This window comes from Malus sylvestris, chromosome 8 (assembly GCF_916048215.2).
Source record: "Malus sylvestris chromosome 8, drMalSylv7.2, whole genome shotgun sequence".
Taxonomy (NCBI): domain Eukaryota; kingdom Viridiplantae; phylum Streptophyta; class Magnoliopsida; order Rosales; family Rosaceae; genus Malus; species Malus sylvestris.
The window spans coordinates 2,859,973-2,885,738 of NC_062267.1; the positions used below are offsets into that span (position 1 = coordinate 2,859,973).

The following is a 25,766-nucleotide window of genomic DNA, read 5'->3' on the forward strand; positions in this document are numbered from 1 at the left end:
AGACACTTAAAGTGCTTCTTGAAAGAACTTGTTTAATCGTATATAAACAAATGAATAAGAACGAGAGTACATTGCGATGCGCGTGAGGTTGGAGTTGACAAGGACCGGAAAACGGTGGTCCCACAGCGCAGCACTCCATACAATTTCTGAACGTCAGTGGGCCAACGGCGGTAACTTTTTAAAAAAAGCGGTAATTTTCAAGCAACAATACAGATAAAAAAATGCCAGATATTTACCCAACACAAACCACGTGCTTCCCATCGCGCGTTTGCTGCTGGTGCACACGTGCCATTTTTTTTTTATATAATTTTTAGGGTTTTGTTGGTAATCTGGGTGAAAAGGTCAAGTAATTACTGTCACGCATTTGCGTTGGAAATTAACTGCTGATGGAAACGCATGCAAGCTGCTCGAGGCATGCGTATTAATTATCTGCTATCATATTTTTTTAGGATCATTAATTCGAATTATTAATCATCTTCTGTAATTATATTTTAATTTGTTTTTAAGAATAAAGGTCCCATGCGGATAAATGGTTGGCCGAAAGTTACAACTTGGTTAGCCGTCAAGTTTTCATTAATATGGTGCTTCAAGTAGGGCCTTGGAAGAAATTCTTTTCACATTTGTGGAGCATTGGGTACTTACATTACATTATCTTCAAAGGAGATATTAATTAAATTTTGAACATAAAATTTAAAATTTGATAGTTTATGTGGTACTTTGATATTTTTTAAAGTTTTGTTTTCCGACTGATATGTCAAATTAAATTATTATTTTTTTATTTTATAAAATAAATTATTAAACTAATTAAAATTTAATAAAGGATATTTAAAGTTTAATCAGTAATTTGTTCACCTTCCTTGATGAAAAGAAGAAAAAAGTAGGATATTAAATGATTAAACTAATTAAAAATTAATGAAATATATTTAATAATTAATAAAAAAACATTTGAAGCTGCTGTCAAATTTGACAGCAGCATCTTTTGCTGCCAATCTATGTCATCGCCACATAGGATTTGACACTTCGGTTGGAGATTAGTGTGGTCTTTTTTTACTATTATAGCTGATGTATATATTTTGGCATCTCCTTTGGAGATGCTCTTACGGATTCTACAATGAGAGATTTTTTGTGATTCGGAATACGGGATGGTACACTAAGTGTCACTATATAAATGGTGTGATATGTTTATTAAAAAATTAATAACTTAAAAAATAAAAGTTTCTACCACTTTATATAAAAATACGTGATGTACTATCCATGTTCCGGTCACAATAAAAAATTTATCCTCTACGATAAACAAGTGAATGGGGTCTGTGCGCTGAGAAAATGAAAGATGAGTTAAACTGATGATAAGAGAAGAAAAACTAATATAAAAATGTCTATATGGATGACAGGCAGAAGAGTAGGAACTTTCAAACATAAAATGGGCACAATGGAAGTAAGGAGAGGAACGAACCGAACTTTTGGACACAAATGCCCAATATTAACTTTAGGTTCAAATTCTTTCCTAAGTATTGTGTCCTAGATGCAGGATAGGGTGGGTTCAAATATAAACGGGAGACATTTTTTCGTTATTCGAAACACAATTTGGTATACTATGTGTCATAATATAAATGAATAAATTTTTCTTCCACGTTTTTTCCATTAATATTATGACACTTGGTTGTACTGCTCGTGTTTCGAGTTCACTGAAATATTTCTCCAAACATGGGGTCATCAAAGATGGAAAATGATGCTTAAGCATGGAGTTGGTGAGTTGTGAGTGATGAAGGTAGCAGTATTTGAATAGATCACTCTATATGTCCACAAGCAATATATATGGCGATGTTAAACCGAAATGGAAACATCCTCTAGCACTATTTTGTAGAGATATTTATGTTCTTTTATAAGCAAAATCTCATCCTGACTCACGTGAATGATAAGTTTGATCTTATTTATGAATCGTTATCTGGTAATTTAGTGCAAATCCGAGTAAAATATCTCTTATCTACTCCCCTATCACCTTTGGTGTCTCCTTGTGGTCCTTCTCTTTAGCCTTTCCTCGGCCCTTAGAGCTAGTTGATAGGCCACTTTCCGCATCTGATGCATCGAGATTTCATCTTGGATTTCTAACCTCAAGCCCTGTCAATCTCCAGTCGCACTCCTACACTGACCAACGAATGACGGGGCACGCTATTACCGTGGCTCCCAATGCGGCATGTCAAAATGCTCCCAGTCATTCCATAGACTCTGGGGGCCCAAGAAGAATATCTATGAGGCTCCAATGATAAGAATCGAAGCCCAGAAACTTTTTAATCAGGCCTTCGTGCTTTTTCATTTTTCACTCTAAAATATACTTTACGTCGAGCCGTTAATCTAAATAAAAACTAGGAAGTTTTAACGAAAAACCCATGGTATTGTTCATTTTAACGAAAAACTATATTTTTACATTAAAAATTCAAACATGGTGCTATTCACTTTATCATTTATTTTGTTCTTATTATTAAAACTTAAAGTTTTCAAGTCATTTTCATTAGTTTTTCTTAAAAACTAATGAAAATGACTTCAAAAATTTGCATTTTAACTAAAAATTACCCTATAATTTTATTTAATGATAAGGACAAAAAAAATAAAACCTCACAAAAGCGCATGCATTGCAAATTTTGTAAACTTACCATATATATATATATATATATATATTGCAGCAACCCACACCTTTTATTGTTATTTTCTTTAGTAGCTTCAAACCCTAGCCTCATAGCCCCATGTGCCTCCTTTCTCTTTCTTTATTTCATGTTTAGGAGCTTTTATGATGATAGTTAGTACTTTCAATGCTCCTCTCGTGTTCCTGCTCTCGCAATTTTCAACGAAAATGTAATAAACTATCTCCCATAACAATCTTAACTGATGATTTCCTATTTGACCTTTTGTGATAATGGAATAGGCTCGCATCGTTCCCAAAATTAAAGAAATACCTACTTTCTTCAGACTTAAATGACTAAATGCTTTGGATGACACTTACTGAAGAGATTCGACCATCATAATACTTTTGACGACATTCTCGTGTATAGAATAATTATTTGGGTTTGCTATTCATTGTTAGAATGTTCACGACTCATCCATTAATCAGTATAACAACTAATCAGAAAACACAACTAATCATTTGTATGTTGATGACATGCCTTTTCCAAGTTTATTTTTCAAACCATTGGCAACTAATTTCTAGGCCCCCAAAGCCATAGATGCTAGTGTGCATTTTCCAATTGAACTTCACCTGTTGTCCATTGTTTTCTCTACCATGGTTAATGAAATAGTGAAAATACTAGCGTTTAGTTTAAGAAATAGTCAGTGTTTAGTTTACGAAATAGTGATAGTATTAGTGTTCAGTTTAAGAAATAGTGATAATACTAATGTTTGGTTTAAGAAATAGTTAGTGTACGAAACAGTGATAGTATAAGTGTTCGGTTTAAGAAATAGTTAGTGTTTAATTTACGAAATAGTGATAGTAATAGTGTTCGATTTAAGAAATAGTCAATGTTTAGTTTACGAAATAGTGAGAGTATTAGTGTTTGGTTTAATAAATAGTCAGTATTCAGTTTAAGAAATAGTGATAGGATTAGTGTTCGGTTTAAGAGTTAGTCATTATTTGGTTTGGGAAATAGTTAGTGTTAAGTTCTAAATATAATCAGTGTTCAATTCTATAAATAATCAATGTTCAGTTGTAAAAATAACTAATGTTAACATAACATGACACAAACTTAAAAAAATTGTCCAAACTAAAGATAAAATTACTATTTCGAAATTAAAATAAGCATTGTTTATCAAACTGAAAATAAAAAAAAATTCTTTATTTTTTGTTTTGTAATATTATTACTTAGTTTGTTCAAAAAAAAAATTATGAAACAATGGTCAAATAAACATACAATAAAATAAAAAGTAAAAATTGTAATATTTATGGAGTGAGAATAGAGTGATATGAGAGATGAGAGAAAATAAAAAAAATTGATGTGAATGAGTGAGGTGAGAGCAGAGAGAAATTTGATGAAAATATGTGAGAGAGAGAGAAGCTAATAACGGTGGAGGGAGAAAGAGAGAGAAAAAGTATGTGTGATTGAGTGATGTGACGTGCGTGACAGATTTTTTTTTTTGATTTTTTTAATTATTATGTTAAATTTTTGTCTTTTTTTTTATATATTAAAACTTAAGTAATTTTTATTAAAATTTAAGCATTCTTTATTAAATAAAGTTAATGGATGATTTAATAAAGTTAATGGATGATTTTTTGTTAATAAAAAGTTGAAAGAAACCATTTTCATTAAAGCTCCCTTTATCTAATTAGTAATCGCAATAAGTTTTCACGATGAATGGTGTTATCCACATACTTTTTTTTTACTTTCCAAACAAATATCTTAAATTTTCAATTGTTGAATTAAATGACGTAAATTGAATATAGAGTGTGTGAAAGACAAAATAAATGTATGAATAGCACCACATTCAACAATTAACAATTAGACATCAAACCTCACTATAAATATTTATCGTTCGAGTCAAGTTTAATACTTTATTCAATTAAGTAAATTCGAATATCGCTATACGCATGATTATGTTTTGCAACTGCAATAAAAGCGTCATCTGTATTAAATTCCGTGCTTAATGCTAATGAAATTGCACAGCCTAAAAAATCGAGCTGTCATTCATCTTTTCAATCATTGTCCCGTTAGAAGCAAATTCGTTTTCCCTATGGCGTTTAGTTTTACATAAATGAGATTATGAAACATTAATTTACTTTCAATTGATTATGGTGGGGAAATATTTGGTTATTAGCTCATGTGAATATAACACGTCGTCACTGATATGAAGGAATGTTTCGATTAAGGTATTATTTATTTATTTTTAATTTTTTAGCAAAGGTTACAGTACTATTTATTGAACAAGGATAGAGTAACGACTTGATTGTCAACCATATGAACATAATGTTCATTACGTGATTCGGTCCTATAAAGATACGTTCCTAACGATATACAAATTTTTTTATTATATATTCTACCTTCTATTCACGCAAAACAAATTATAATTTAATATCAAACTTACTACGAAGATATGCACATTGTTATCGATGAAAATGATCATGTGCGCCATGTCATAATTGTTAAATCAGAATGGATCAAGAATCTACGCAACCACATTGTTTGACATTCGGATAACTTAATCAGGCTAATCAAGCTAATGTTGCTGACATATGCGCTTCCGTCATCAACTGCTTCAATTACATACACACTCAGTCAGCGGAAAAAAATCAACTTCAAATTGTTGAAACGCCCCTTTTGATTTTCGCAATTTCCCACTTTATCACCATTTTTCTTTTTGTTTATGCATTATATTTTGAAATATATTAATCCAACTTAAACTATAGGACTAACTGCAAGTGACTTTTACTACAATGGTGGAAATGATATGAGTTTTATGACGACGTGGATTCGAATCCCGTTAGTGGTTAATATACATTTAATCTAACAAAATTTATCGTTTGACAAAAAAAAAAAAACACAAGGACTAATTGCATTTCACATCTTTCATGTTAGTGTTGATTTTCAAAATGAGCCATGGGATTTTTGTTTTTTGTTTTGTTTTTGTCAAATTGTCCTCTAAGATTTTAAAATTGTGTCAATTTATACTCTTTATCTAATGAATTAAATAAATCTTCATCAAAATTGATGACACGGTGAGTATAAAATCCATAACTCTGACATACAAGTCACATTTATATCATATTAACTACAAAACTAATCAACTTAAGAGATATTTAGACATTCTAATATCTTAAGTGATAACGTGATAAAATTAAAACCTCACTACCCATTTTAAAAAAGGAAAACTAATGAAAAGAGTTTGAAAACTTTGAGTTTTAATGATAAGGACAAAATAAAGGGTAAAGTGAATAGTGTCATGATTGACTTTTTTTATGTAAAAATGTGATTTTTCGTTAAAGTAAACAGTACCGGAAGCTTTTCGTTAAAGTTTCATTTTAAAAATCATCTCAAATTTTGAGGTGTAATATGTAGTCCTAAATTATAGTTTTAAATTCCCAGAACATCCTAGACGGTTTGCTTTACAACAGAAAATTGTAAGGTTATTATCGTCTTTTCGGTATTTATTTTTGAGGTAAGTAGGTGGAAGGTAAGACTATTCTCAGTCAAAGTCAACGAAATAACGGAAAGCGACTTTGGAAGTCACGGTTGCCCTCCACCACAATTGTCGAAAGACCAAATTATCCTGGGAGTTATGTGGATTTTAATTTCAGTTACAGCTATATACTTTGTGACTGTTTTATTTTTTGGTGAAAAGACTGAATGTTTACATTAAACTATATTTTATCTATTTTAAACATATTTACATGGTTAATGAATTTAATGTTTACGGTATAAATTCGATAAAAAAAATACAAGAAGTTTGTAATTCAAGTTGTCCAATATTTATTTATGTATTCGAGGTTATAAATTTGATTTTTCTTTCATTTAGAATTGCTTGTATAAAAACACATAATAGTAACATATAAAACCAATGCACATGGTGAAGCGTAATAGTTGTTAGGGTCTTCATCTTTGACCCGTTGCATTTTGATTCAAATTCCCCTTCTGTCTCAATTATTGTAAAAAAAAAAAAACTAATTCAAAGATAATAGTAACAATTATCCTTTCAATTCATGTCTCGAGTTCGGTTTTTCTCAACCACTACCACTTGAATAAAAACAACCTACTGACATATAAAGGAAATATTAAGAGTTAGTATTACGTTGTATGATTTAATCTCTTGAGGAAAATAAAAGTGAACATGCAATGTAATACTAACTCTTAATATTTTTATTTTTCAAGTCATTAAATCCGAAAACTAAGAGACATGGAAAATAAAAATAGGTGCTATGGAGGGCATCACCTCGTATAAAAATGATATATGACAAAAAGGAGACAACAAAGGCACAATCGTAAATAAGGAAAGAAGCAAAGGCCATTTTCGTCTACAAAATCAGCCGCCTTTCTAATAAAACCTATCGTTCCCAATAGCAGCCCCAACTTTGCGATTTCTGTCGATTCCGAATCCGCTTGCTCGTGACTCGTGAGTCGTGACTCGCGAGCTTCACTCCCTCTCTCTCTCTCTCTCCGGCAAACCACCTCCGAGTTTTTTTCTTCACAAACCCTAATTTTCCCAATCCCCAATTGTTTCCCCCAAAACACCTCCAGTTCTGTAACCCCACCTTTCAATTCAACCTTCCCGCTGCCGATTCACCGTCGTCAACCTCCGCAATGGCATCCATCGCTTGCTAGGGTTTCCTAGATCCATCCCGTCACTCTTCGACAGCACACTGCACCACTACCTCACCAACCTAATCAAATTCATAGTTATGGCTATTCGTGTCACCCTGAGCTTCTCCGGCTATGTGGCCCAAAACCTTGCATCCTCGGCAAACCTCCGCGCGGGGAACTGCCGAGGATTTCACGAATGCTGGGTCAGGTCTCGGGTATTAGGATCCATCCAGAAGCCCGATATCAACCCCTCTGTCCCCGTCCGCAATTACCAGACCCAATTCTCCCGCTCGAAGCATTCGTCGGCCGCCGTTAGGCCCTTGCCGTCGCTGTACACCGCCCTCGCCGAGGAGATTCTAGGCGAGAGCAGCAAGAGCCCGATCTTTCTGGGGTTGATCTCGCTTCTGAAGTCAACGGCTATCGCCACCGGCGTCTCTTCGGCTCCGGCCGCCATGGGGATTTCGCCGTTTAATGTCAGTTCGATCATGCCCTCTTTACAGGCATCGAAGTGGCTGCCCAGCAACGACACCGTCCCGGAATCGATAATGAAGGAAGTGGATAAAGGTGGAACCTTGTGCGTGGACGAGGTTGCTCAGGCCTCGCAGCTGGCTAAGAAAGACTTGGGCAGGACCGGGTTTTTGTCACGATTGTTGAATTCTTGCTCGGAGGACGCTAAGGCTGTGTTCACTGCTGTTACAGTTAGTGTATTGTTTAAGTCCTTCTTGGCTGAGCCCCGATCGATTCCCTCCACTTCAATGTATCCTACTCTCGATGTGGGTGACCGAGTTTTGGCGGAGAAGGTTAGTTCACGTTTGAATTTTCGCAATCTTTTAATTTGTTCAACGTTGGTATTCTGATGGATTGATAGTTTATTTAGTCTTGGTTAGTACAAAGTGAATTTGAATTGGGATATGGAAATTTATGCTTGCAAGCTTTACTTGGTGAATTAATAAATGTGGAAAATTTTCTTCTGTTGGTGTGTGAAATCGATCACGTGTATGACATTATATTCTCAACCAGATTCTCAGTTCAGCTGATATATTTTCTTCCTTTGATGAATCAGGTTTCATATTTCTTTAAAAATCCTGAGGTCTCAGATATAGTAATTTTCAAGGCACCTCCAATCTTACAGGTAAAGTATATAACTACATTTTGTAAGAGTCTTTCAATTGCACCCTTAGTTACATTTGGTAATAAATTTTAGCATGGGTTGCTGACATTTTTTCTTCTTCTGTTTTGTTGTGTACTGTGTAGGAAATTGGTTACAACTCAACCGATGTATTCATCAAAAGGATTGTAGCTAAGGCTGGAGATTGGGTCGAGGTAATAATCTTGATAGTCTTCGTAGTTCATGGTTATAACTTATAAGTTTATAGCTCAGGCAATCTATTCATAAAATTGAAAAATTATATGCCTTGGTTTTTGACGTGTGGATTTCTATTGATCAGGTTCGCAATGGGAAATTGCTTGTCAATGATCTTGTTCAGAATGAAAATTACATATTGGAGCCGCTCAATTATGAAATGGATCCAGTGGTAGGCATCCTCTTCTGGCTTCTCATTGATTTCTTTTCCTTCAGTTGATTTGGATACGGAGAGACGTGGACAATTGCTTACAAAATTGTGACCTGCTTGTCTGATTATGCAGCTTGTTCCAGAAGGCTATGTCTTCGTATTGGGAGATAATCGCAACAATAGTTTTGACTCTCATAACTGGTACGTATAAGCTCTTAGTTTAGCACATTAAGATCGTTATCCTTCCAACTGAATTGTTATTTCTTCGTAACCAAAAAAAGAATTATCGCATCGCTGACATGTTGATGTTGTTTACTTGTTTTCAGGGGTCCACTTCCTGTGAAAAACATTCTTGGCAGATCGGTATTTCGCTACTGGCCTCCTTCCAAGGTGTCTGACACCACGTTTGAACCACAAGGACCAAATAACGCCGTTGCAGTTTCTTGACCAGTTGCCCTCTGTTTGCAGGGGGATGACCTCAGAATACATTCTTGTTCTCTTATCAAGATAGTGAATTGACTTACACCACTCTTTTGGCTCGTTTTCGAGCACTTTGAAGATGATTTGGATGGATAAACTTATCCATCAGTCTGTGAATCTGTATGAAATTTAAACTTACTCTGAACGAAGAAAAGAAAGATGAAGCTGAAGTGTTCAACTTATATGATTCATCAAGTTATTTTGTTCTTATATGTTGTTGGGAGGTTCAGCTGCCATACATGATGAGGTTTCAGCACCTGTGAGGAACCAAACGTCCGAAGGAAGGGGAAGATTCATCTGGAAATGCAGCACCTCTCGTGCCGGGTGAAGGTCTGATCGCCTTTGATGCTGGTGGGGATGATTCTTGTCATACGAAGAGACGGAGATGGTTCGCGGATGGTAGCCGCAGATGTTTCTTTGCAGTTATGCTGAAAGCTTGCCCATGAATTGAACCTGGCCTCCCTTTTTTCCTGTTGCCTGTAGGCTTTGCTTGCTTCCTTCGAAGCATCCGTGTAAAATGACGTCTTTGGAGTTCTGCTGTTCCATTTTATAAGACGCATTGTTCATCTGTGTAAATCGTTGTTCGTTAATAATCCGATCAAACTGCTTAGTCGGAATTTTAGGGTCTGTTTAATACTCTACTTGAATCTAATTTTTTAAACTCAAGAATAATTTTCAAGTTTTAGATCTTAAAAACTTGTTTGATAGAGTTATTCAAAAACTGAAGACTAACTAAAAGATATAGTTTATTTTTTAAAAACATAAAAAGTGAGTTTTTAGAGACTTTAAACTTAAACTCAATTATTTATTTTCTCTCCGTCTTTTCATCTCACTTCAAATCTCTCTCTCATCTTTTTTTTATACCTTTTTCGTCATTCTTCCAATCTGCTCTCTTGACTCTCTCGGTTCTTTCTCTCTCTCCTTCATTTCTATTTCGTCTGATCCTCTCTTCTATCTCTTTCCTTCAATCATGTCTTATTTTCTTTCCTCCTTTATCCTCTTTCTCCCTCTCCTGCGATCCCCCTCTTTTTATATTTCTTTATCTAGTTTAAGTCGTAAGATTTAAAAAAATTTAATCGCAATCCAATTAAGTTTTTGAGTCTTAAAAAAAATTGTTTCAAGAAATGTTCTTAACAAATGTTTTGAGAAATGATAAAAAATTTCAAATAGGATATCAAACAGATCCTTAGCTTTTCTTCTTGTGCTAATGCATCAAGGGAACGATTTCAATTCTATTTTTGTTCAACTACATGAAATGTTTTGTTTGGATATACGAATCCGAATTGAACCAAAAAGATCAAACTGCCCTCTGTTCAATTTAGTCATGCCATATTCAATTTCACCACACCAAATTCTTTTTAAGAACCAGAAATACTAACCGATGCATTTATGTTCCGTCTGGCCACTAAGGTTCAAAATCGAACTTAAGACGTTCTGTATAAAATATGGACTAAAAGTACAAATCCTCATCCCTACTCAATGAAAAATGAAACTAATTATAGCAACCAAATGAAAAAAAAATTTTAAATAAGATAACTGGCAGGTAAAAAAAATAACGGTCTGATGAGGAAGGTTATCCCATCATCATTGGAACCCAAAACGCAAACACGGCGGTGAGAGAGTGGGACGCGATCCCTTCCGCTTCAGTCAGTCGTTGACGAATCAAAACATACACAAAAAACGATGAGGACCGGCGGCGCCACCGTCTCCCTCCTCCTCTTCCTCTGCCTCCAGTTCCCGCTTCAATTAATTCTCGCTTTCAATTCTTCCTCTCTTAACGACGACACTCGAATCTTGCAGGTACTCTCTCTTGTCGATCTCATCTCTCTCTCTCTCTCTCTCTCTCTCTCTCTCTCTTTTTCTACAGCTCTGTGATTTTTAATTTCTACTTTTCTTTCCATTTTTTGGTGAATTTTGAAGGAAGTTCTGAAGCAAATCTCGGCCAAGCACAAGTGGGATTTGCAGGACGTGAGGGTCTCCAGGCTGGATGTGGGCAGGGTCCGATTTGGGAGCGCCCAGCGGTACGAGTTCCGGGTCGGATTCGGGAAGATCCACGTCGGCGTCTTGTTCTCTGACGATGTCGCTTCCTGGAAGAAGTTCAGGAAACCCAGGACCCATTTGGGCTCTCTCGTTCAGGAGCTCAGCTCCACGGCCGTTGTCGACACCTTCGAAGTGGAGGGTCCGTTTGAGTTGCGTGTCGCCGGTGCTCACGAGCTCTCGCTTTCATTGCCGGTAAGCTCAATGCTTAATCGATGCTTAATTCAATGCTTAATCGAACTTGAATTTCATAATTATGTTAGTTGTCTTGATTGGTTCTCATCAGTTTACAAATGATTCGATCAAAAAGAGAACTTCTTCGCTAAATTGTCACTAAACCGGCACTTAACGAACACGAAAATTCTGTTTTATTGTGCTGTTTACTGCCCCATGTATTGAAAATTTGTAGAATTCTATTTCTGCATACTTTGAAAGTGTTTCCGAACTGGTTTTGATTGACACTATAGCTCACTTGTTGCTCGTTTGGAGTTTTCGGACAATTTCATGTACGAATAGCTTGAGCAATTGCGTTTATATATTGTAGATGAACACTACATATAATGGGTTGAAAAGGATTCTTGTTGGTGAAGGCATAACCGTGGAGGTAAGCAGAGCGATCGAAGTCTCTGTGTTTCATGCGTCTGATCTTGGTTTGTCATCAAATGGCAGTGGTGCTACTAAGGAGAGGAGTGAGTTTTGGTCCATTGGGCATTCATACTGTGCCCCATTAGTTCCGATTCGTGTTTTTGGGCCGGCAACATTGGTTGCATACAAGACTCGAAATCATGATGCCCACATTGAAACTAATTTTATTTCCAAGGAGATAGTTGAATTGTTGCCAGAGAAGTGCTACAGAAGTCATGCATACAAGAAGGGGCCTTGCCCCATTGATTCTTTAAGTTTGAGGATATCTATGCTGGAAAGAATTTGGAAAGGCTTTCTTGGTGATAGAATTCGCCAGAACAAACTGTCGGGATTTGTTGAAGGAAAAATCAAAGCTTCAACTATTGTCCGCTTCAAGGTTGAGCTCAAATTGGATTTTCGGAGGGTTGGTGCACTTCATGACAAAGAAGGGTGGAGAACTAGGCCAGCTGTTCAACGGGTTTGGTTTGAAGTTTTGGCGAGAGTTGAATTAAAGAGGGTTAAGCCTCTCTTTGTTAGAAAGATTATGCCCTTCATTGTAGCTGATTCAGTTGCATGGAGTAGTTTGACGTCAAATATTTCCTTTACCAAGTCCGGATCTGTCCTTGGCCCTCCAGAGGCGTTAACACTGGATGTGAAGTGGTAGAGTAAACCTGTTGTAAAGTATTCTTTTTTGAGAATGTTTTGCAGATTAAGGCGACAAGGCGTTGTTTGTGCCCATGCCCTTTTTCTATATGATGGATGAAACAGTGTTCGATAGCACTCTCGATTGCTCCTGTGTAAGTAAATTGTTAATTAAGAAAACAAACGTTATACAGATTGATGACTTGATATTAGTTTGATCTTATTTCGCTTTCGACTTTATAATCTGATATAGTCAGGATCGTTTTTGTTGGATCGTTGCCTCTGCGATCGCTTGAGTCTCATTTTCATTGCATAATCTTTTTCCCTCATGAATTTTTGGTTTCGGCTTTGGTGGATACTCACTGTATATATGTTGGATGAAAATGGTTAGTCTAGAATAATATGTAATCATCATAGGGAAACGATTCCCGCACTCTGATTTTCTCCAGAGTGCGGAAATCATTTCCCCTTATCATATTGCCCTTCATTTTGAAGTTTAATATCATGTGTTATGAAATGCATTTCATAATATGGGTTCTCTTAATAATGTTGATAATCATTACAATATATACTATTCATTCATATACCGACAAGTGCCGTCCACACTCATTTTTGTCTCTGACACACCTCTTGTTAATTTATATCCTTTGATCTCCTGCAATTTATTCGATCCGATGACCGAAAATTGAGAGAGGTCTGTGAGAGGTAAAAAATGGCGTGTAGACAGCACCACCCTAAAACAAACCCTAACTAGGCTTTAACCATTTCAACCTTCCCACTGTAATCACCTTCCTTAATCACTTCTACCTTTTTGTACTTATACCAAGATGCACAAACCACATAACCTCCAAAATTAAGCACACTGAGCCCTGCCAACAACCAATAGAAATAGTTCAGCTTATCTCTGTTCAAATTATTGCTAGCCAGCCACCCGCCGCTGACTTTATTCACCACCTCCACCACCACCGTGCTCAAGAAATACCCAAACGCAATCGAACACCACGATATGGCGGTGCTGAGAGACTTCATTCCGACCGCACTCTCAGCATAGAAGAACTCCAGAAGCCCTACCAATGTAAACATATCTGCAGCTCCGAAAATTGCATACTGCAGCCCCAGCCAAAAAACACTCATCGGCAGTGGCTCTGCGCTGTCGACCATGTTGTGTTGAACCGCTACGTGTTTGCGGCGAGTTTCTACGAGTCCGGCCACCGCCATGGAGATAGCAGAGAGCACTAGCCCAACTGCGATGCGCTGGAGGTGGCGTATCCCGGTTGGGATCCCGGTGATTTTTCGAGCGATTGGCACAAAAATTCTTTCGTAAATCGGGATAAGAAAGAACATGAAGGTTAAAGGGATTGCTGGGATTGAAGGGCCGGGAACTTTGAATCCGAGCAGATTACGGTTCATGGTTGTGCTCTGTTGGATTGAGAAGGTCTGGAGTTGCGCCATGCATGTGTTCATGAAGACAGTACTTAATATGATTGGGAGCATGCGGATTAGGAGCTTTGTTTCTTCAACTTGTGTAACAGTGCATAGGCTCCATGATCCATGTACTGTAGGTGTTGATGCACCGTCAGCCGTAGTGCCACTGGAGATTGCTGCGTGGTCCAACCATCTGATATGTATTTCATAAGCACTTTTAACTTTTTCTATCAAACATTATAAGAAGCGCTTTTCGTTATATACAAGTGCTTCCATTCTAAAAACACCGTCAAAACAAGACTTTTAGTAGTTTTGTCTTACAGTTCGAATAGAGGAAATTTGTAAGTGTAGACAATCTCGATTTACCTGAATTGATCTGTTCTCTGAAGAATTTCATGTTGTTCACCTGCTTCTTTGTCATGGATCTCATGCAACTCCTCTGTATTCTCAGGAATTTGAAGTTTTCGGTTTTTGATGGCAACCACACAAACCTAAACAATCAAGAACAAACTTAATCAACCTCTAATTACGCATTTATGAATGAAAGTAATTGGCTCCTAACTCAGACAGTGTCTTTTCTTAAATATTAAAGTTTGACACGTCTGCATAAATTTGTGATTAATTACCTGTAGGATACTCAGGAGGGGACTTCCCTTGGGAACATTGTTTCTGTAGAGTGACTTTCCCATGCACACGAAAAGAAGAGCAAAGAGAACTGCAATGGTGCACACAACAAAGGACAAGTCCCAACCATGGTTGGTGCTGATCCAAACCACAAAAGTGACACCAAAAATAGCTCCAATGGTGAGGCTGAACAAGAACCAGTTGAAGAAGCTGGACAACTGTGCTGCTCCCTTAGGGTCCTTCTCGTCGTATTGGTCGGCTCCCAGGGCCGGCAAAGCTGCCTTGACGCCGCTGGTGCCTAAAGCCATTAGGTAGAGTCCGGTGTAGAGCATTGCAAGTTGGCTTGTGTTTGGAGCCTCACACTGGTACATTTGGCTTGGTGCAACACCTTTGCAAGGGAATGGCCTTAGTTGAGGGAAGTGTGCTTGTATTGTTAACAGACCAAGTCCCTGCGAATTTGTAAATTAATAAATGATTAGTTTTAACCTTTCTTTTCGATGAATTCTAGCATCAGTTGCGTATACACAAATAAACTTATTATAATCATTTTTTTCCCCAAAATAAGAACGATCAGGATTAGCTCATGAAGAAGTAGCACTCCTTTTTAACTAAATTTGTTAGTTTACTGGTTTGTAAGAGGGATAGGACTGCTAAGTTCCACATGTAAGTACTGTTTAATTAAGTGACATGATGTCATCATGATTGTCTGCATGCTGGATCATCAACCAACAGTAGCCACATGATATCATCAGCTATCATGGGGTTTACCAATGATCTTCTGGCTCTCCATTAAGTCTAAAATTAGATTATTCCTTTTGCATTAATCAAATATTTGCAGGCCGACAAGGCGCTTTTATGCCCTTTTTTTAGGTTGGGTTGCTGGATACGGGATCCTGGTAGTAGGCTGGACTAACATCCAGCCGAGAGAGGGCAGCCTTTAGAAATAAACAGGCTTTGGCTTCTTTTCTAAAGTTTCACTAAAATTGATTATTTTGGTCTTTGCCAGATGCAATATGCTATTCGAAGAAGATTCTTTTCAAGGAAAACTAATGAAAAGAACTTGAAAACTTTGAGTTTTAATGATAATGACAAAATAAAGGGTAAAGTGAATGGTACTAGGATTGACTTTTTAGTGTAAAAATATGGTTTTTCGTTAAAGTGAACAGTACCGGGAGTTTTTCGTTAAAGTTCCCTTCTTTTTATTAGGTTACCCAGACTACACACCAATATTCAATCTATGGCTGTCAAAACAACCTATCTTTCATCCCGCTTTAAGCAACTGTGAACTGTTTATAACACACATAAAAGATAATGCTAGGGTGACTAAATTTGTAGACAAAATTTTGTAAACTAAATAACATGAAAGTTGATGATTGGATTATTTTTAAGTGTTGATAAACGTGCATGTTAATTCTTATTGGTGACACATAATTTAGTTTGCAAATTTTGTATATAAATTAGGCTCTCTAGCATTACACACTCAAACCATGTGGTAACTGTTGTATATACAAACAAATAGACCACCATTAAATAACAATATATAGTAAAAATGTCTTATTTTCTTTTAGAAGAGACTTACCACCAATTCAATGCAGATGAAGACGACACAAGTTTTGAATCTCGACCAATAAGTATCAGAGATGAAGCCACCAACTAGGGTTAGTATAAATGCAGTCCCCATGAAGTTGGTAAGAGTGGTGGCAGACTTTGTCAAGCTCAAGTTCATATATCCATAGAAATAAGTCACAAGGCTCATAGCATTTGCAATAAACGCCATGTTCTCGAGTCCCTCCGTCGCTGCACGCATGCACGTAAGTTCAGCATGAATAGTAATTACGTACTTATAAGAGAAACTAAAATCTAAAAAAGGAGTAAATATGATAATTTCAATCGTAAAAGTGACCGAAAACGAAAAGTGCAGCTCGATTTCCTCCTAGCCTTGCTGACGCTGCCTGCTTAGGCTTGCCTTCAAACCTTTGGCAGATATCGGCCTGTTCATATATAATCTCATATTAGGGTTTTAAAATGACAAATAAATATGGGATCATATAAATGATCTTAATAATTTTCTTTCTGCTGAGCTTGAATGGTGCCCCTAGAAAGGTGAATTACCATTGTGCCTTGAAGTGTAGGAGGAGGGAGCCTGGTCTTCCGACTCTTCTGAGTTTTGTGGAGGTTGGCTGATGGTTTGATACTGATACCCAAAAAGGAATATATATAGAGACGTACGGATGCTTTTCTGGACAAATGATAACAAAAAGGAATCAATTGGCATCTTGGGATTTTGGAAGACTTGCTTGGCCATATTTTGTTTCTTATAGGACCTATATGACTCTATCTCTCTGCATAATATGTATTTAATTATGTAATAAGGGTATTGCCACGCTCATGTGTGAGAAATGATATATGTTTCTTAACATCATTTAAATTAAAATGCTGAATTTTTCTTGAGTAGTTTTTTTTTTTTAATTTTTTTTAATTTTTATTTTACTACCCCACCCCTTACCCACCCCAAGCCTTGAACCCAAGACCTCCTAGACTACCTCACCCCTTACCCACACCCTCACCACTGGGCTAGCCCTCATGGCTTGAATTTTTCTTGAGTAGCTACGTACACTCAGTGTCGACACATATTTGATCATTAAATTTGATCCAATACATATTTGACCATTAAATTCGATCCAATGATTCTTTCTTCATCTTCCCAATTCTACCAGCACACAGACCAGAAACTCTCTCTCTTGCAAACAAAAAAAATTAGCAAATTTCCAATTTAATAGATAGTTTGAGTCGAAATCTCAAACTTTTTGGTTGGTTTGTTTGTTGCTGTTGTTGTCCTGCTCTCTCTCTCTCTCTCTCTCTCCTCCGACACTGCGACTTAAGGATTAACAGGAAAAATTTGTAATACGTTCCCCCTAAATCATCATTTCCGATGAAACAGTTCCCAATTTCTTATTTCTCTCACCGGTTTTGATATGGGTTCCTCTCTTTTTATGAGATTGAGGTCAACGGTTGTTTGTTTTTCATAATTGCAGTTGTTTTGTGGCCGTTCGATTGATGGGGAATCATCCTAGCCATCTATTGGTCGTAGTACCAGATACTACGTAGTACGTAGTATTAAAGATTATTCATACAAACTTACAAAGTACTATATATTTGACAATTTACAATGGTATCACGGGTACAGGTATCCACAGCATAGAGTACTCTATAATATAAATAGGAATTAATCAATTGGTAAATTAGGGGTTTCAAGCTGCAGGGTTTGCATTTCAAGCATCCGAGCCATCGTAATTATTCAAGGTAATTACTAATTAAGATTCTTAATTAAATTAAATTTAAGGGTTTATATAGTAGTATTATTTGGTGAGAGGCAAGAGATTAGAATTACACATGAAGCAGACAAAGGTTGAATTATATATAGGGTTTGTTAAGAGGGGGACATCAAAGCTGAGGTATATTTGTCTCTTCCACTTGTATTTAAAAAATGGAATTTACTTTGTTTTCTTCTTTTCAGTTTGTTCATTTTTTGAACTGTTGCAATGTTTGCAACTACTTATTAATCCTTGAAACTATAAGAGCTGTCTTATTATCCTTTTTATATGTTACTTTCCTCCATCGTCATTTCTCACCTTGCATTTTATGACTAACTAGCTAGTCAAAATATAAATGCCAAAAGATTCATGGAGTCAAATAATAAAGTTCAACTCTAATTGAATTACATAGTTATAATTGATTTGAATTAGGGTTAGAGTTTTAATTAGTTAGCTATGTTAGAATTCCTCTGTCTCACATCGGCCATAGAGCTTGAGAACAAGCCCTTTAAATAGAATTACCCCACTCTAACTAATATCAAGGCCTTTTGTATTAAAACCCCACACCTGACGGATTGAGTAGGTGGCCAAGTGGGGACAGTATCGGTGTTGTTGGAGTGGGCCCATGGCCCGTCTACATGAAATTTAAGATGGTATCAGAGCCAGGAGACGAGCCTGTACTACCATGTGAACGGGTGGGTCCCCTTTGATCCCGCGCAAATGGGTGAGCCCTAACATGGCTCCACATAGGCCAAAAAAAAAAGCCACGTGCATTGGCCCAGAGCGAACGGGTGAGCCCCGACTTGGCTCCATGTGGTTGCAGATGTGTGGAACTCCACATGTGACCCATAAAATAGGGTCTCACGTGCGGGGGAGTGTTAGAATTCATCTATCCCACATCGGCCACAGAGCTTGAGAACAAACCCTTTAAATAGAATTACCTCACTCTAACTAATACCAAAGCCTTTTGTATTAAAACCTCACACCTGACGGATTGAGCAGGTGATTAAGTGGGGACAATATCGGTGTTGTTGGAGTGGGCCTATGGCTTGTTTACCTGAAATTTAAGAAGCTATTCCTTGTGCCAAATAGAAAAGTGAAATCTGTATTCCTTCCTGTTGGTTATAAGGGGTTCTTATGTGGAATACATTTTCATGGGCTTTATCAGTACGGTTTCTAGCATCCGTGAGCGAGTATAATTCTAAGAACTTGAAACTTATATAAAATTCAGGCCGCTTTGCACACTGCTAACACCACAATAGTAAGAACTCCCCATTAGTTTATTGTATAAGGAACAACAGTGCATAGAAGTGCTTCAATCTATTCCGTCTTGAAGTTTGATCATCCATAAATTCATCATGTCATCTTCTCCAGGTATGCAAGGTTTACGTGTTTTGATTTGATGAATTGATAAGGTTTACAAAGATTTGGACTTAAGTTGGTTATTAAGAGTGTTTGACAAATAAATTACACATGAGTCTTGCGTAGTCAAGGAACTTATATGAACATGAATTTGAAAATTGTGAGTGTGAACATGAATTTGAAAATTGTGAGTGTGCCACTACTTGTTCCTGCTAATAGACTATGATGCAAAATTATGCTATTTAAATTCTAACTAAAATTAAGAGGCTCAACTTAAATTCTTTCTTTGTCTTACTTATTTAAGAACTCCTCTTACATAGATATATAACAAGGTGAAAATTATTGGAATATGAATTGATATGAATTTGGTTATATTCAATAATATTCAATTGCAATAGAAAAGAGCTGCAATTAAATTGATTAAATAAGGGATTTGACATAATGCGGCCGCCGCCTAAAACATCTTATCCCCATCGACCAACGCCCAAACAAAAGGAAGACTATTCCTTTATTGCCAAAGCAAGTCTATTTGGTGGCAACCATAATATACCAAGCCATTTTTGTCTTTGGACTCAAATAAGTGAATCAAATTTAGAGCACATATTTTGTACCTGAAGTTTCAAGTTCAAATTTCTCCTTTTTAATATCTGTTGTATCAAACGAAACAGTTTATCATCCAAATCATGCTTACAAATCAAACCTCCCATTAAGTACAAACTCTCCAAGCATACAATTCAAAAACAAAAAATTTAGAAAAAAAATGTTTGATCTTAATGATGGCAAACAAGTGAGCCAAGAACAGGCTTTGGTCTTTTTATTTTTTATTAATTCAACGTATTACAAAAAATATTATATATATTATGGAGCTACTTTATCAGTATATATTTGAAAACAAGGGGAAAGGGACACAGATGTAGTTGGTTAAGATGCTTCTCGATTAGCTATGAAATCTTTACATGTGCATGGGGTGTTGGCTGGTCAATTTCTCACCTACCCAAGCATGCATAAGCTCAGGTTCTAAAGTATAATTTATACCCCGGAGCTAGCAAATTAAACTGTTTTTTATGCTTTGACTATAGACTATAGTCTGTTTTTCCGTCCTAAATCAATATTTTGTTATAAATATGATATTTTTTTTCTTTCTCAAAACTGTTACGTATGTGATCAATTCAAAAAGCACTACAATTTAGCTTTTCAAATGAAAAGTTCGATGCGGTAGGTTTTAAGTTCGAGTTATATGTATTATGAGTTTGATATCTAATTATTATAGCTGATTTATTGTGTGACTTGACCGAATCCGTAGACCATTAGGGTTTATTGTTTATAAAGAAAAAAAAAAGTTTTTTTGTTGGGCTACTAAGTCAACTTGCTATATCATCATGTTCATGTGCCATATTTTGTTATTGCCTAATCACCTGTTCTTATAACAGTCGTCTTGTTTATCCAGGGATGGACCCTGAATTTCGAAGTTGTCCGAGCTAAATTTACCTTACGTACAATACAAGAGATAAAGGAGAGGAAAGTACTTTGTCACGGCTACACGAAACTAATGTATTTGGGATAGGATCTTCACCCATTGCTGGTAGAAATGCTTTCTCGTCGATTGTATTTGGAACAATTGAACTGGAGGTTTCTCTATTTAGTTAAGTTACTTTCCAACCGTTTGCGTTTCAAATCCTCTTCCTCCTCTTAGTCTACTTTAAAGCAATGTCACTTGTAATAAAGATCAATATAAAACCCAGTTAGTCAATATTTATGACATGTTTACTTCAAGTAAAGATACATAAACCGTTGGAGCAAGGGAATAAGCAAAATAAATCTGTTCAACTAGCCAACCTAGTTTATATAATTCTTAATTTTCAGATATTAACTTATAAGCTTTCAAGCAGGAGTTGTCCACACCTAGACGGATTTCATTTGTATTAAAACAATTTTTTTTTTTTAAATCAGAATGATTTGAATTCTCATATACATGTCATTAACATTAAAATTTGAAACATAAACCCAATATGACGCCTTTTATAGTCTAATTGTAATAAGCCCACGATGTAGTTCACCACATGATGTGCATAATCAAAAGAAGGCCCAATGTTAGCATACTTCTTACTCGCCCAAGCCCAAAACTAGAGGTGTGTTCGGTTTCAAGCTGTTCAGTTTTTGTCAAAACCGAAACTAAACCAAAATTTCAGTTCGGTTTAATATTTTTAGGTTTTTGTTCGATTTAGTTTAATTTTGGTTTGGTTTGGTCTTTTCTTTGCTTTGATTCGGTATTCGGCTCGATGTTTTTTCAGCTTTCGGTTCTTTAAGGTACTGTTTGGTATGTGGGATGGGACAGAACATGTTCGTCCCATGTTTGGTGCGTGAATGAATTTTAGTTCAATTTTCATTCCACCTCCGCCCTAGAACGACTCCTTTCACCCTCGTAGAACACAAAATTATAAAGACAAAAATGCCCCTTATCTTTTTCAATATTTACACCATCCAAATCATAAAACAAACCCAAAATCATCTTCTTTCCATAGAGTTGTGTGAATTCTGACAGCAAAACAAGATGTCGAAGGAAATAACCAGGTGTGTCGATGTCGATGTCGATCGCAGGATTTTCATAGAAGCAGTTTTTTGTTGTAGATCTGTTAAATAAATAGCACCTTCTGCATTTCGTTCCAAAAAATATCCAATTTTCCCTTTACTGGTTCTCTCTGATTTAATTCCTGCACTTTTCATTTGTGAATTAAAGGTAACGTTTCTCACTTAGTTTCACGTTATACCTCATATCCTTTGTTTGGTTGCTGAGAAAAGTCTGAAAAGTGAAAACCGTTCTAGTTTTGATTGCATTTTCTCATTTTACAACTTAATTGAAGGTAATTTCTCACTTGTGGGAAATCTGGGAAATTAAAATGAAAACTGGGATATAAAAAGAATTTTAGTTGTATGATGTGTTGCATGTGGTTTCTGGGCTCGGATGAACAAAAATCCTTGTGTCAAACTTAGCTTAAACTTAAAGCGAGTTATTATTTCGATTTACTATATTTTCCACCAACAAAATGGTGTAGTAGTTGGATTTACCTCTTGTTGGAGCAATATTGGAAAATATGAAAAATATAAAAGAATTTCAATGATAATAATCATAAAGAAATTCACAACATCAATTATATATGAGATTAATATAAACAACTAGGGAGAAAGTTAGAAATACTAACAAACTTGAAGATTGAGGCTTGCATAAATGCAATGTCCTAAAGATAGAATTTCGCCCCTACTCTTGTGCTTGTAGTTCGGTAGGCGTCCATCTCCCAGGATTCAACAATCTATAATCCGAAGTCAAAGCACTTCAATCTTCGGACTCTGGCGAACTTCATATATTCCGTACTCTCAAGACACGACTCGGAATTTGACACACGAAGCATGAGAGAAACAAAGTGGGAAAACCCTATTTCTCAAGAGTAAAAATTAACTCTAATTTTCTATATGTGTTATACCAATGGTTTCATGGGTTTATATAGAATCCAATTTCTACTTATTAAAGAGATGTAACTTTTCATCTATAAGTATACATCACTTATCAAGTATCACCTAAACAACATAACCTTTCAAAGAAATTGGTTAACATTATTTTTCATTCAATTATTACAATTATATATTACAATATTTCATATTATAATATATAATTTCCAACAATCCCCCACATGAATGAAAAATTAGGAAGAATTTGAGAGTACATGCGGACAAGGGATGCATCAGGAGAGGTGTCTTTTGGACTTGAACCTACCCTAGTGAATACTTATCGGATTTACTTGGTGGCGCAGTGAATATAAAATCTTGAACTGTTCACCGCAGCAGTAAACCGAGACAATAAGCAACACACATCACTAATCCTAATATATTCCAGTTCATACGGTTGTGTTCATTTTGGTCCTGAACAAATCCTGGATTCATGAGAGCTTTAGAGAATTTAGCCATCTCATTCTCATAGAAGCGACCCATTTCTACTCTCACATAGGTGACCACTGATTAAGAATAGTCTGTTATATTCCTCTTATTTATAAGATATCACTGTCATTAGGTATAAATATACAACCTAAAAAGTCTGCAGACAACACACTGCTTCCATCATAGGAATGAGGTATATAGTGTGTTAATTTCTTTGAATCATGCCCAACCAGTTTGCCTATTGAACTTAGACCATGGGATCTCCAATCAACTAAGTTAGGTTTCCGCTCGGCTGATTCATTAGTTATGTTGGCTTTAGCCTCATTCCCCTCGATGATCAACTTACTCTCTAGTCTAACCTTTAATAATTGGTACCATTTAGGATAACTATCTTTAATAGTGCGCACAATCCATCTTATGAAATTGTATTTCATATGAGAGTAGTTGTTTGACATTGTTTGAAATGTCAAGTCCTCAAAATTATATTAGGACTTAATTACTATGTAATTCACTAACACTTGGGTAAACGCCCTCCACATTTAAGGTACTTTCCAGAAGGTCTCTAACCTTTCAATGCCTTAAAATACCATTGTAAGAGATAATCTTTATCTCTCTCTATAAGCAAATTATTGTGTCATTCTTCTTAAGTTGACATATTATCCAAAGATAACTATGTAACTCCCCCACAATTCACTCACATTGTGGTTACTTTGAATGGTATCAATTACTCCTTCATCATACTTAAGAAGTAGGAACCAGTGAATATATTTTCTCTTTATCTATTCTTCACTTCTAGGCTTTCAAGCCTCACAAGTCCTTTATACGAGAAGCACTCGTTTCACATTCAACTACGTATTCAGACCTTTTGTTTCTTGAAATTAAACAAGAACCATAGTCAGAAATTTATCACAACGTGATACCCGGTTTGGATACTTCACTTCTTAAAATGAGAACCAACCTTGTAATTTCCAAAAGATACCAGCCACTCTTTTGGTAAAGAACCAAAAGTCGTTGAATCAACCATATATATTAATTACAGAACTTGGCCGGAGTGCTTTCTTTTGGAAGAGACAATCTTGTTCAATTTGAACAGATACAACCCTATCTTTATCGCATCGGTTTAGCAACCCATATATATATACGTCTGTTCAAATCCACAGACCTTTCTGATCACACCAGATGCCCCTTTAGTTAGAGAAGCAACTACAATTGAAATAATCATTTCAACAAAACACACATGTAGCACAATTTCAAAGAAATAAGTATCAGATGAAAATAGGTCAACGCAATCAAAAGCCATTCTCATGCATGCAACCCTACCAAGAAGCATTAAGCTTCATTTGCACAACATTAACGTCAACCTTAACATCATATCAGACTTCCAGGTTCTTATGTTTGTAGATGCCAAGCCACAATATTAAAGATTGCATCATGATCGGGTAAGTAATTGAGAAACAAAACTGACAGTTTAAGTTTCTCTATCATTGCCTTCAATCCTGCTTACATTCACAAGTTCTTTTGGCATTATATACTGACATAAGGAATTTATTTTCTTTCCCGTAGAAAGAACTTCGCATAGGGATTATACAGATGTAATTCTTTTCTGTAAAAGAAAATTTTCCAGAAACTGCTACGATCTTTGGCAAAACCAAATCTAGCATCGTTTGAGCATTGCTGATAAATCATTTTTTTTTTTTTTTGAAGGCTTTGCCTTTGCCTTAACCGACACCTCTCTTTGAAAGAGTCAACAACTAGCATGGTTTTGAATGGATATCTCACAAATAGTTATTGATTCTGCCCAAATAGTGAAGTCATTCTTACGTGCAAGACTTTAAGGGTTGCAATACTTATAAATACTCAAGAAGAATAATCACAGAAATATATGCCCAGTTATTGAGATGCATCATGGTCGTATGAATAAATCAATCCACATAGATAACTCACACATTTGGTCGAATGGGAATGAACGCCCAGGCATGTAGAAAATTAATATTAATCTTTGAAATTAAGAAATTTATCCATAAGATATATCACACAAGTCATGCAATTCATGCTTTCAAGATAACTTGCAGACACATATAGACGTAAGCATGCATATACATACTAGATCCAAATTACCCATGCAAACTGCTTACGTCTTTTTATCAAGTGATGCATTGCCCAGAAAGTTATAATTTTAAATTTTATTTTTTCAAAAAGAAACAGGCGGTTGTTTAACACTGCTTCACATGGATAATACCACAACATCATCCAACCCAATCATCAAGACTAAATCAGATATTAAAGTCTTAATTGCATCAATTCTAGGCTTCACATCGAATACAACACCATATGTTGTCCAAGACTTTTAAAGCCACAACTTTAAACTCTCAATATGAGAATCGTGAACATTCATATTTTTGATTGTTCCATAGAGATAAAAAAAATTCTATCTTTAGATTGTTGGAGCAATATTAGAAAATATGAAAAATATAAAAGAATTCCAATGATAATAATCATAAAGAAATTCACAACATCAATTATATATGAGATTAATA

At 35.9% G+C, this 25,766-nt stretch overlaps 3 protein-coding genes across 3 annotated transcripts; 2 read left to right on the forward strand and 1 right to left on the reverse strand.

Moving 5' to 3' along the window:
* Positions 1–7,025: 7,025 nt before the first annotated feature.
* LOC126632049 (thylakoidal processing peptidase 1, chloroplastic-like) lies at positions 7,026–9,898 on the forward strand. Its single transcript, XM_050302267.1, has 6 exons — positions 7,026–8,077; positions 8,341–8,409; positions 8,532–8,600; positions 8,726–8,812; positions 8,925–8,992; positions 9,118–9,898. The coding sequence occupies exons 1-6, from the start codon at positions 7,376–7,378 to the stop codon at positions 9,236–9,238; spliced, it is 1,116 nt and encodes a 371-aa protein (XP_050158224.1). The 5' UTR covers positions 7,026–7,375; the 3' UTR covers positions 9,239–9,898.
* Positions 9,899–10,810: 912 nt separating this feature from the next.
* LOC126632048 (uncharacterized) lies at positions 10,811–12,786 on the forward strand. Its single transcript, XM_050302266.1, has 3 exons — positions 10,811–11,071; positions 11,192–11,503; positions 11,853–12,786. Exons 1-3 carry the CDS (start codon positions 10,955–10,957, stop codon positions 12,594–12,596), a joined length of 1,173 nt encoding a protein of 390 aa, XP_050158223.1. The 5' UTR covers positions 10,811–10,954; the 3' UTR covers positions 12,597–12,786.
* A 511-nt stretch (positions 12,787–13,297) lies between these two features.
* Positions 13,298–16,771, reverse strand: LOC126632050 (protein NRT1/ PTR FAMILY 4.5-like). The gene is made up of 6 exons (XM_050302268.1): positions 16,736–16,771; positions 16,527–16,614; positions 16,203–16,420; positions 14,626–15,072; positions 14,366–14,490; positions 13,298–14,192 (listed from the first exon to the last, which is right to left on the reverse strand). Exons 1-6 carry the CDS (start codon positions 16,736–16,738, stop codon positions 13,325–13,327), a joined length of 1,749 nt encoding a protein of 582 aa, XP_050158225.1. The 5' UTR covers positions 16,739–16,771; the 3' UTR covers positions 13,298–13,324.
* Positions 16,772–25,766: the final 8,995 nt, after the last annotated feature.

Excerpts from the sequence above, each read along its gene's own strand:
- LOC126632050 (XM_050302268.1), bottom strand. Across the intron at positions 16,421-16,526 it reads AGCTGCACTTTTCGTTTTCG|CGACGGAGGGACTCGAGAAC; the intron begins GTCACTTTTACG and ends GCATGCGTGCAG. Across the intron at positions 15,073-16,202 it reads TCATCTGCATTGAATTGGTG|GGACTTGGTCTGTTAACAAT; the intron begins GTAAGTCTCTTC and ends ACAAATTCGCAG.
- LOC126632049 (XM_050302267.1), top strand. The coding sequence starts at position 7,376 with ATGGCTATTCGTGTCACCCTGAGCTTCTCCGGCTATGTGGCCCAAAAC. Across the intron at positions 8,078-8,340 it reads ACCGAGTTTTGGCGGAGAAG|GTTTCATATTTCTTTAAAAA; the intron begins GTTAGTTCACGT and ends TTGATGAATCAG. Across the intron at positions 8,993-9,117 it reads AGTTTTGACTCTCATAACTG|GGGTCCACTTCCTGTGAAAA; the intron begins GTACGTATAAGC and ends ACTTGTTTTCAG.
- LOC126632048 (XM_050302266.1), top strand. The coding sequence starts at position 10,955 with ATGAGGACCGGCGGCGCCACCGTCTCCCTCCTCCTCTTCCTCTGCCTC. Across the intron at positions 11,072-11,191 it reads ACGACACTCGAATCTTGCAG|GAAGTTCTGAAGCAAATCTC; the intron begins GTACTCTCTCTT and ends TGAATTTTGAAG. Across the intron at positions 11,504-11,852 it reads AGCTCTCGCTTTCATTGCCG|ATGAACACTACATATAATGG; the intron begins GTAAGCTCAATG and ends TATATATTGTAG.